At 37.4% G+C, this 12606-nt stretch overlaps 1 protein-coding gene across 1 annotated transcript in view; it reads left to right on the top strand.

Annotated features, from left to right (window-relative positions):
• The first annotated feature begins 8502 nt into the window (after window positions 1-8502).
• Window positions 8503-12606, top strand: part of LOC113116659 (potassium voltage-gated channel subfamily H member 6-like) — a 33177-nt gene continuing 29073 nt past the window's right edge. Inside the window, exons 1-2 of the mRNA XM_026284937.1 lie at window positions 8503-8816; window positions 9610-9840. Coding sequence (XP_026140722.1) covers window positions 8741-8816; window positions 9610-9840 — 307 coding nt within the window. The 5' untranslated portion in view covers window positions 8503-8740. The remainder of the gene's footprint in view (window positions 8817-9609; window positions 9841-12606) is intronic.

The following is a 12606-nucleotide window of genomic DNA, read 5'->3' as shown; positions in this document are numbered from 1 at the left end:
GAGACTGCCCAAAGTGATGGGAACAAAAGGCTAACCACAATGTGGCATTCCTCAACCCCAGCCCAATTCCTTGCCCCACCCCCTCCTGACGTTCCTAGCCTCAAAAGGAAACGTGTGCTACAATCGGTCCATTCAGGAACCATTAGGACCGGAGAGGAATTAAAGCTTAAAATAACTGCATCACCCCTGTTTTCCTGTAAAGACAATTACTGAAACGACCTGAATGCTTGGATCTTTTTGCTTGGAAATTTGATTCTGAATGTTGATCAACCAAATTTGCATTTGTTTGAAATAAGCCTAGTCAGTGTCTTGCTCTGTTTTCTGCTTCTAGAGTGTGGGCACAATCGTACCCTGACATTACTGATAGATACACACTGACAACGCATTTATCGGTCATGTGAGAGGAGCTGATAAGGGTCCGAGTGGCGGAACTTTGCTGACTTCTCAGGAACAACCTGCATAGGAGCTATTCAGTGATGGAGAAAACTGCTGTTGTGGCTATAAACTACAAATTAAAAGTGTTCTGTTCTGTGGGGTCCAAGCAGCACATGATCTAAGAAATAAATTCTCACAAATCGGTAAATATGGAGAGAAGAGTATGTTGTTAGCAACAACTGGATTTCAGTTGGCTATATAATCTTTTCAGTGAAAAAAATAATCTTCATTAGGCTGCCATCTGTTGTTTTGAAAATGCAATTTTAATATATATGGGTTTTTTTGCTCCATGAGATTTACTGCCTGTCTTTAACAATCCAGCAGGTGGCAGCCTAAACAGTTTTTGAACAGACTGCATTTGGGCTCTTGTGGACTTTTCCCCAAACGAAGCACGGAATAAAAGCTACAGAACCTACTTAAGGTTAAAATAAAGCTGTATGGTAAAGAAATGTTTTCTATGTTTTGAGAAATGCACATCTAGACACTGCTAGAATAGTTGCTATCTTTATCTAGAAAACTGAACAAAATATAAACTGCAGATGATTTCTTAATGCATATAAACAACATTTCCGGTCAGAATTTTCAAGTTCAGTCTGTCACTGTCGTATATGGAATATTTTAAACTGTACATTGCACTTAGTCAGACACCTTGACCTGCACTGTGATAAGATTCTGATAAGAGTTTTGGTTGTGTTAGAACTGAGCTGTGGAAGTTTTATAAACGAAAAGTGAAAGTTTTAAAGGGTTTATTATATTTTAAAAGTTTATTATTGTTGTGAACCAGGGGCAACCACCCACACTATCAGACAACCCTCCCTAAACCAAATGTGAAAATGCTATAATAACTTAGTAATATTGTGTAATAACTCTGATTAATACAACAGCACAAATGTGGTATATACTAATATATATAATAGGCTATACTTTGTTATGTTGGTGGTTTCAGGCCCTCAATGGGTGCACATGTGTATGCAAAGCCTACAACTATCTTTGAACACTAAAATGGTTATCAAGACCATTCTAGATGCTGGCAGTGTGCAAAGCTGCTGATTACAATAAAATCAGTGCTTTAAATTTTCAGGTAGGTCTAATAGTAATATTCAGGCACAGAAATACTACAAATTTGAATTAGGTAATCAAATGTAAAATAACGCTGGATAGTCTTCAATTGTATAAACAAATATAGATAAAGCCAATTAAATTTACAAATGTCAGTTAAGAGCAGGGAGTGATTTTCTTTGTCATTATTTTATTTTATTATTATTAACAATAATATCACAGACAGAAAACAATTTAATAGACTGCTGTCTCAAGACCGACTGCATGGATCTACTGTTACAGGGACATTTTTTTTTCTCAGTTGTTTACGTTCACTGATATAACTGATTGTGTTTATGAGAATACTCACCAATTTGTATTATAACATTTACACCAATTCTGTACCTGCGCACTGTCTGAGAAGCAGACATTTGGGTGCATGCTGAAGGCCCCGGTATACTTCAAACAAAGTTCATTTCATTCTTTGTTTGGGGGCAAAAAGATGTTTGAAAAGGCTGTGAAACGGTATACTTTTTTCAAACATTCCAAGCCCCCTGCGTTGCGGAACGAATGTATCCCCTAAACACAACAACTTAAATTAAGAAACGTAGGCAATCTAGGTGTGAGACGGGCACCAACGGTCATAATATAATAGACAAAAAAATAATGGTTATCCGCAATTTAGAGTCAAGTATCATTTGCAATACAAAAGAACCATTCCATTTCCATAATCAGTCCTTTATGGGAACTGTGAATGTCTCATAGTCTGTAAAACTTTAGAATGATGTGGAAAAAAAATTTGGAGTCAGTTTGTTACTTTATTTTTTTTAGTGTTAATTTTTTTTTTCTTAAACGGAATACATTCCTACACCTTTCATATTTTACGTGGTGTCATGATTTACTTTTGATAAAAATAAAGGTTTATTATTGTATGTTCGTTTGGCATTTCTATTATTATGTACTCTTTAAAATCGCTCATTGAAAAACAGCAGGTGTAACATTATTTTGTACTTGCTATATCTTTACTCTTTCCTTTCAGTCTTTTCATGGCTTTTGAAAACTTGTCTCGGATGTTTCTCAGTATCACTTTTTGCATAACTCCGGGTTGTCGACACAAAGCTTCGTTGCCGTTCCTTTCTAGGAATTAACTATTCTGAACTTTAAATTCTGTCCATGGGTGATCTTACAGGTGCGGATGTGCCAGCTCAGCTATTCTACACACCAGTGTGTTCATGTTGATAGTGTCAAGGCCGGAGATATTGTTCTCTATTGCCTGACCTCCGTTGAATGAGAAACCGCCACGGACCAATGGAAACTCAAAGAAACTCCACAGAAAAGCCCCTGTATACTTAAATTGAAAAATCGAAGAATGAATCTGACTGAAACAAAGTCCGCTTTGAGTTCATTTCGGCAGTCCGACACAACTCACCAAAGAAAACTTTTAGGGGGAGTTCGTTTTGGCTCCTAAACACCAGGACCGGCCCGTGGCATAGGCGATATAGGCCGTTGCGCAGAATGACTGGGGGGCACCGCAGGACATTTATAATTAATTTTTTTTGTGGTCTGAAGTCCACCCTCTTGTGACCATTGTGCAGTCCTACACACCTATATTAAGCAATTTAATTTCTGACAGTTAACATAATTTTAGTAGGCTACTGATCGATCATCGAACTAATTAAAATAATGTTAGAATAAAACAAAATTGACAAACGAAAAATAAGATATGACAACATGCCATGTAGTAGAGACCTGCACAGGATGATTTTTCCATCCCACTCCTGCCGGCAAGATTTTGTCCTGTGCCCTCCCGCTCACACATAAATAGGGTGAAGTCAGCTAAAATGCGCCATGTTTAGGTAAATGACTTATAAAACCATCAAATAAGCTATGCATGAGACCTAATGATATTTTTATAAATTAGCGTGGATCTCTTAAATGTGTTTTTTATGTAAAAAAGTATAATTGTTTTAAAGTTATGACAGTTAGAGTATTAGCAGGTACCTTATTGAGCTATTGGACAACATTCAGGTAAAATGGGCCAGCTGTTCAGTTAAAATGGGTCCAAATAAAATGAGAACAACACAGTTAATTTCAGCTGAAATAATTTTATTTTAAACAGTAAATTGACACTATTGTCTTTAGTGTGCCATAGCGAAACTATTTAATATCGACTCCAAGCTTTTGAATGGTATAGTATATAATGTAAAAGCTTTTTATTTTATATAAATGCTGATCTTTGGATCTTTCGATTCATCGAAGAATCATCAAAGAGGTTTTGTGAGCACACAATTTCAGCAGTGTGGTGAGTAGATTCTTGATTGATCATTGCTTTCTAGAAATCAACAGCTGAGTCTGTGATTGGCTACATTGAGCAACCCTTTAAACATATGTTATTAATAGAAACTATTCCTAGCTTGCACATGTCATTCATTTCAATGTTAATATGAGTTGCTCTTTTTTGCTGCATATAAATAAAAGTATATGTTTTAGACACTTTATGTTCAGATAATTTCTATTTTGTGAGTCCCGCAAATATTTTTTTCTCCTGCATCCCACACACACGAGTCTGTTCCCACCCACAGCCGCACTCGCTCAAGTGTTATCCCACGGGAGTGCAGGTCTCTACCATGACTAATTTAAACACTTTCTGCGTAATGACATATAATACATCATTATAATGCATTCATTATGCATGGTGCACAAAAAAAATAGTGAAAATTATCACGAGCACAAGGCAGGTGTTACAAATGGTGTATGCTGGCGTGGAGATCAAGCGCACGAGTAGGGTTTAAATCAAAAGAGGAGTTTAATGAATCAATCATCAATAACATCAATAGAGGTAACATTGATAATAGCGGACCAGGAGGAACCAAACAGACAGGGTTTTAAAAACAAGGGAGGTAATCTGGGGAATGGAGAACAGGTGGGGATTAATCAATTAGCCAAACAAGAAACAGGACATGTTTCTCAGCAACCTCAGACACAACCTCAGGTGGTGGATTTCATATGGCAGAAGTTTGGCCAAGCGGAAGTGGACTTGTTTGCTTCGAGCAAGACTACACACTGCTCGCTCTGGGTTTCCCTGTCTCCCCCGTTTCCTCTAGGTCTAGATGCTCTGGCCCATGAATGGCCCAAGGCCAATCTTTATGCTTTCCCCCCTGTCCAGTTGCTCCCAGTAATCCTGTTTAGAGTACGATCAGACAGAGTGGATCGCTTGATGCTGGTAGCCCCGTGGTGGCCCACTCAGTTGTGATTCTCGGACCTGGTCAGTCTGCTAGCTGGCCTTCCATGGGAGATTCCCCTCAGACACGATCTGTTGACACAAGCTCAGGGCATGATTTGGCATCCTCAACCGGCCCCTGAGTGGAGTACGCTAATGTGTTCAGGTCTCTCGGCTGAGATCACGACACTATTATAAATTCTAGGGCACCCTCCATGAAACGCTTATATGCTTTCAAGTGGAAACTTTTTGCTCTCAACAACGCTCTCTAGCTCCAGTCAATTGCCCCATCGGTTCAGTGCTGGAATTTCTTCAAAGGTGTTTTTCTGAGGGAGTTACCTTACTTACATACTTAAGGTGTATATAGCAGCCATATCTGTGGAGCATGCTCTCGTGGGAGGTGTTTCAGTCAGTCGTCACCCTTTAGTCTCCCGTTTTATGCAGGGTTCAAGACTGCTTAGGCCTTTCCACCCAGTACGAGTTCCTTCTTGGGGACTTATCGATTGTTTTGGAGGGCCTGACAGGCCATCCTTTTGAGCCTTTGGAGTCTGTGTCAGAGAAACTTTTGACCCTCAAGATGGTTCTTTTGGTGGCTATATCCTCCCTTAAGAGATTGGGGGAAATGCAGGCTCTCTCAATCAGTCCTTCATGTATGAACTTGCCCCAGGACTGGTTAAAGTCTTTTTGCGACCTAGGCCTGATTATGTTAGGAAGGTCGCTTAGAATCAGTATAGTTTCCAGCATGTTTCCTAATGCGGGGTTGAATAGCCTGAGTCTCTCTACCCAATAAGGGCTCTTAGGATCTATGTTGACCGCACAGCTCAGTGGCATGGGTCTGATCAGTTATTTGTATGTTTTGGTGGTAACAGAAGAGGTTCTGCGGTCACCAAACAGTGCATGTCACACAGGATAGTGGAGGCTATCTCTCTGGCCTCTACTTTGGTTTTCCCTTCATTGGGTTTCTCTACTTTGCCTCTAGGGGTGCATGCTCATTCTACAAGAGCATTGGTTCTTCTCAGGCCTTCTTCAAAGGGTCTTCATTGGAGATTGTTTGTGTTGCAGCAGGATGGTCCTCTCCTAGCACCTTCATCAAGTTCTATAGTTTGGACATGAGGTTGGCTCCTGGCTCCGGGGTCTTATCCGCTTGGTCAGACGCTTTGCTGGGTCTTCTAGCATTCTAAGGTACATCAGGCATTAAGGTATAGCATCCCCAAAGCAATAACATCGCAGCATTGAGTATTATTTTGTCTATAATATTCTGACCATTGGTGCCCATATCACACCTAGATTGCCTACACTTTTTTGTTAACAGTATAACGTAGCCTTTTCGAAGTTATTTTTGCCCCCAAATGGAGAACGAAAATGAACTTCGTTTGAAGTATATCTGGGCCTGAAAGTTCACTTTGGGCAGCCAATTCGAACTCCCAGTATGAACTCAAATGAGCGTTGTTTGACATCATATCAGTTCATTGTTCTATTTTGTTTGAAGTATACATGGGCCTTTATGGAAACATATCTCTCAAATAATTCCCAAGTATTGAACTCAGAACTCTTTTGCTGGTTAATGTGCTTGGATGGTTTAAAAAATGTATTTAAACTAGCAAGACTAGCAAGCACATGAAGATACATTTTCAACTGTCCAGAGTGTCTTTCAAGCTGAATATTGTTGAAAATATATAATTAATGTTCACTAATGAGCAGTAATGGAAAGAATATTGAAAAAATATACTCAAACGTACCATCACATTCCAAAGAATGTAGTGTGAGTAGAGTAAAAAGTTTATCCGCACACGGAGAGCCACACAAACAACGAACTAAGCACTTCTTCACTTCATCCCATGCCTGAACGAACAAATACACCTTGCCAGTTTAAACATACAAACACAAAAATACACGAAAGGCTTAATTCAGCACCAGCGCGCTGTTCTGTCCACACAGTGCGCATGGAGAGATCTGCGTCTCACAGCCCTTGAACACTGAATTGAGTTTGGCCTCTTCTTGCTCTTGAAATAAGTATCTTCTCAAAAATTATCGGTTATGTCTTAAGTGAAAGTAAACAGTTGAGAAAGAAATCAGATAATCTATCATTATACTGAATGTATTGTCTCTTAAAGTGACCGCACCTTATTTACTAGCTGCTGTCAGTGTCCTTAATGTTAATCCAAGTTATTAAATGGGAGAAAATCATTTACTGCTCTTTACTGAATTACTTTGTAGTTTTACAAAAAAGAATAAATCTTTAATCTTTGATTATTCGGTTTCTGTACCTGGACACCTACAACCTTGAAAAAAAGTTACGTTCATTTGTTTATTTGTGCCATTTACATCAAACAGGGCCTACAGGTACAACCTGCACCTGGGCCCCACAAACCCCAGCAGGGGCGCCCCCATATAAACTCTGGCCTGTATAAACTCTGGCCACCCCTTGGCAACCCCTAGGATTATTTCAGTGGGTACTATTAATTTAAATGCAGAATGTAAATTCACAATAGTTTAAGAAGTGAAAAAAAAGTGCAGCACCTGCTGCAGCCACAGTTTTGCGTCTCTGAGCAACATTAAAGTGTTTCGTTCCTGAATGAATCAACCGTTTAAATGATTCGGTTCAATCGCAATGACTCACTTATTAACAGTGACTCGCTGCCACCTATTGGCGGTTTTAATTTCACATTTTATGGAACCTTTTCATTTTTTAAATAATTTCAAACATCAGTTTTCAATGTTTTATCTTTAAAATATCAAAACATTATTTATTCATTTGTAACTGCAGGTTAAAGTATTCCATGTTCCACGGAGCTGCATTAAACAGTGTGTAAAAACATCTAAATGGCACTTCAGATGCAGCTTCTGTTTTATCTGCATTGCAAAGATAAATTTTGTTGATAATAATTGTATTTGCTTGGTAAAAGCCCAAATGCAAGTATTTGACCTAAAAGATGGTGCCAATGGTGTAAAGGTAAAAATAAAATAAAAAATCAGGTGTCAGCACAATTAAAAATAAGATATCAGCACAATAACACTCAGTAAAATAGCCTAATTATCGTTATTGATAACATCCTAGAACTCACGGAGATATAACTTTTTGTCTATATTGCAAACCCTTAATTGTTTTTCTTTATTTTAATGTGCCACCCCAAAATTTACTGTGTACTCATTTGGCCACCCCTGTTAAAATTTTCTGGGGGCGCCACTGAGGACCAGGAGTTGAGATATATATTTTCAGTATCCACATACAGTATACAGGATAAATGTGTACATTAAGAAGACTTTAAAACAATGATTAAAAAAACAAAAAACAAAAAAACAACAACAACAACAAAAAGAGAAACTGCTTATATCATAACATCTTTGTTTTAATTATTTTAATATATAATTGCAAGTTAAAAGGAAGGTCATTTGCAAATAGCCTATATGAAAATCATCTGTAGGTTACTCTATCCATGTTATCTAAATACAGTAGACTACTAACCATTTTTTAGCTTATCTGTAAGTATTAGCTATAGTTTACACTTGACCTGCTAACTTACAATCGCGGTATGACACTCTAAAATCAAATTTGTGCTCACTGAACACTGGCATACTGAGAGGTAACATCAGGGTGAGTGAATCCTGCGGTTCTCCACACCCTTGACTCCTTCCCCTCCCCAACCATCCTCTCAAATCTATACACTATTACTCAATCTTATTTTTAAGCGCTCCCAAACACACAGAGGGGCTGTTTCACAGCGTGTACGAGCAAGTGATTGAGTGGACTGGGACAGAAAGTAGATTTGCATCCATTTGCAAAAAAGGAAGCAGGTGAAGTGAGGTAATTGGTCAGACACAGAATTTACTGAGCGCGGGGATGCGCGCACTGACAGATTCCATGCTTAATTACTGTGGGACTTTAAAGAGGCGCGCGCTCGTGTTGCTTTTACGTCGATGAGTAAACGTAAAGCTTGTGTGCATGAGTGAGACGCGGCGGCGCAGTCAATATATCTCTCTAAATAAAAATAAACAAAAGCTTAGGAGGAACTTGCAGAACTTTTTGCCCTGCTAAAGTAAGACAAAATGCCTGTTCGACGGGGACACGTTGCGCCTCAGAACACCTTCCTGGATACCATCATTCGCAAATTCGACGGGCAAAGTAAGTGTATGACTATTGTTAACATGTTTATGATAATGGCTAATATTCACGATTTTATTAACTTTACTATCGTTATCATTCTAATTTTATTATTACAGTTATTTAGACTTATTTTTTAAAGTGACGAAATACAAGGTTTAACTTCGAAATGTTAACTTAGAATTGAAAATAAGAAGCAAAATAAAATGTGTTTTATATATAAAACACACTGTTTATTTTGCTTCTTATTTTCATGACTTTATTTTTACAATGTTTAACTGATTAAAATTATTTTTCCTTGTATTTTACTGTTATTTTTAAGCACCACTACACCAACATAATTACATTGTACATGTAAAACCCTGGTACCTGGCAGTAAAGGTGATTCTGATTTAAAATAATTGTTTTCTATTGTAATTGTCAAGACAAGAAACTGGACATTGTAGTTGAAAATTCAAATTCAAATTTGGAATTCAAATTCTTTTTTAATTTTTATTGATCAATTTATTTAATTTTTATTTAATCTAAATAAACAGAATACACACATATAAATACACACACACACACACACACATATATATACATATATATATATATATATATATATATATATATATATATGCACACAGGTGAGGAGTTTTTTTTCTGTGACTTAACTGTGACTTTAATAATAACTACTTCATAATTATAATTATTTGAAGTTATAAGTTGATCTTCCTTTTAAGCGAGGTAAAACAGACATGCTTTTTTTTTGGTTCTACATGAATGTGATTTATGAATATCTTGCATCTCGTTTCATGCTTTACCTCAACAGATCGCAAATTCATCATAGCCAATGCTCGAGTTGAAAACTGCGCCATCATCTTCTGCAATGATGCCTTTTGCGGAATGTGTGGCTACACACGTGCAGAGGTCATGCAGAAGCCTTGTACCTGCAGTTTTCTGTATGGACCGCACACTGGACGACCAGCGATGGCCCAGATGGCCAAAGCCTTACTGGGCTCAGAAGAAAGAAAAGTGGAGATCTCCCTATACAGGAAAGATGGTAAGTTTCTTGGGGGTGTTTGTTATATTTTTGAATTTATACATTCAGTTTGTAGGTGGCATTACAGTGACATAAAAAAACTGGTCTAGCAGGATAATATTACAACAGAAAATAATAAGTGGCTTTGATCACAAGTTTATAAAAATGCAATTTCACTCATTTACATTAATTTAATTTATGTTTGTCAATGACTTGCAGCCCTGCACTCATCGTATTTCATTGGAGCCACCAGTACTCATTCCCTGAACATTATGCTATTTCTATTCTGCTGTATCCATCTATGTGACATTTGATCTGTCCCATAATGATTGATAGAAGTTTAGCCTCTCTTGTGGAAGTCTCTTTTACCATAGCATCCTTTTATTGTGGATACTCAACTGAAAGATGAGGATTACAGTACAAGTGCTATTCTAATTATGTCTATTTCTGTCCTCTCCTATTTAAAGATTGCATTTCTGGATGATGTATTGCTTTCCAGGACAGCTGGGAGTTTGAGAATAGGAACAATAGTCATACAAGACAATTGCAACGGACAATTTCTCACTATCCAGATCAGTTTCCCTACCCAATTCCCAGTGCTATATGCTAGTAATCCAATTGGTTGCATAAGGGTGTCATTACAATGTGTCCTCTAGTGGTGCTCAGGTCAGAGGACGATGCATACAGTGAGGATTTAAGTCTACAATGCTAACAAGTAAGCAACTCAACAACATCCATGATCAACCAGAGATGCTCCTATATGACTATTTTAAAGTGAAAAATATGCTAAAATGTTAACAGAGCAGATAAACATGCACATAAACCATCCTAGGGTTTAAGCAGCAAGTCCCCAGTACAGGGTGTTTTTCCACTGATCTGGATGTTAGGAATACTTCTCAGTGTGACCCTATGTAACCTAACCACCCTAAAGTTCTCAGGTGTGCTCAGACTACATTTAGTCCTTCCGAAATATGAGACTTCTCAGTTTTCGACTTCCTTACACTGTCGTCTAAATTTCAGTACAGTATATCATTGGTGACAAAGTTTAGGATATGTGTATAATCGTGGTTATCTATTGACGTATGGGGGTCTGTGGGTGTTGTCATTGTATATTATGTCAATCCATCACCCTATGCCTACAGGATTATTATTGCTGGCATTTTCAGTATGTTTATCGGAATACAATAGAAATAGAAATATAAGCTATAATTGGTGTTAAGATGCCATGTTTGAAAGTTTAGGTGTGTTTTATTAAGGTGGTGTAAAATACATTATGTAAAATACTTTTTGGCCACAGCTATCTCACGGCAAACAGAATAAAAATGTATATGATTAAGGAATAATAAAATCTTGACAGAATTGTTATTAAAGATTTTAGACTAAGTTTAGACTCTTTTAATCTGCATCTAGTGTAAAGTGATGGAAACGAGTTGAAATCACACAGACCAGAAAAAAATTCAGACAGGTAAATGTGGTAAATAAATGTGATGTCATTAAATATATTTAATTCAGTACAGTTTAAATCAATCTATTAGTTCCATGAACTAAATATTCACTGAATTTAAAAAGATTTGTAAACATTTGTACATCTCTGAAGTTGTTCATACATGAAATGCTTACATTTGAATGAGAGCTGTTAATATGATAATGTAAGTTTAATGTCTATGCAAATTCATGAACATGTCTGTGTGTCAATAGCACATTTTACATATGAATACATATGTATAACATATGCATTTGCCCTTGTGTTCATGGGTTTCTCCTATTTGTCAGTGGGATGCATAAAAATCTAATTTAATTCTTAATTAGTCATGGAAATTTAAATAAATTTCTTCACGCAAATTTTACATAAAGAAAAAATGGAACTTGCGTTGCCTTGCCTTGCCTTGGAAGAGGTGTGCTTTCTTGTATCAGTGCCAAAAGGCATACAATGACTTTAAAATGAATTAATCAGTAGCAGGACTTTGCTTTTTTAATATTTTTTAGCAAAAAAAAACCTAATGTGAAATGTGAAACCTAATGTGAGGAAATGAAGGTGTCACGGTCAGTAATAACGACCTGCAGTCTGGAAAGGACTACTGGAAGTTTCAGCACAAATTACCTGCTGGAAGGAAGGACACACAAAAAGCTCCTCCGAGGGAACTTTGAAGGATAAAGATGCTTCAAGGAAATTCTGCAGTATGCTAAGGCCATGGGGCATATTAAAAATCTTCTAGGGACGCACAAAAATCTATTTCTGATTAGAAAACTAGTATAATCAGCATAAATAACAGTTTTGTTTCATGAACCTCAAGACGTAGTGCCTTCTCATTATGTTACCCAGTGCACCAATGCCAGTTTTCCTGTAAAGGCGCTCTTGTTGCAGTAATGATCCTTGCCTCTGAAGAGAGTCCTTGGGAAGGATGTTGAAAACAAAGCGTGGAACCAATGGTGGCTGCACCAGTAATCTTCCAACACAAAAGAGCAATTCCAATTAGGGAATGACCATCCCTCTTTAAAGCCTGTTGGTTCTCTGAGGTATATCTATGAGGAAATTATTGGGAATTGCATAAAGCCTAGCAGATGATCACTTAATGATGACCCCTGGGGCAGATTATGCTCTTGCAGTAAATGATCTGGGGATGACTTTTAATAGGAAATCCCCATTTCAAACTTTGCATACATTTTTTTTCTTTAACTTAATGAGATAAAACCATGCCTCATTAGCTTGAGCTTTATATTTGATGGAAATAATGGTGATATTCTTTCCTTGTTAAGAAATCCTTCACACAACTGAAAATTCAGTCA

This window comes from Carassius auratus, chromosome 2, assembly GCF_003368295.1.
Source record: "Carassius auratus strain Wakin chromosome 2, ASM336829v1, whole genome shotgun sequence".
Classification (NCBI taxonomy): domain Eukaryota; kingdom Metazoa; phylum Chordata; class Actinopteri; order Cypriniformes; family Cyprinidae; genus Carassius; species Carassius auratus.
This window is presented reverse-complemented; position numbering and strand designations above follow the sequence as displayed.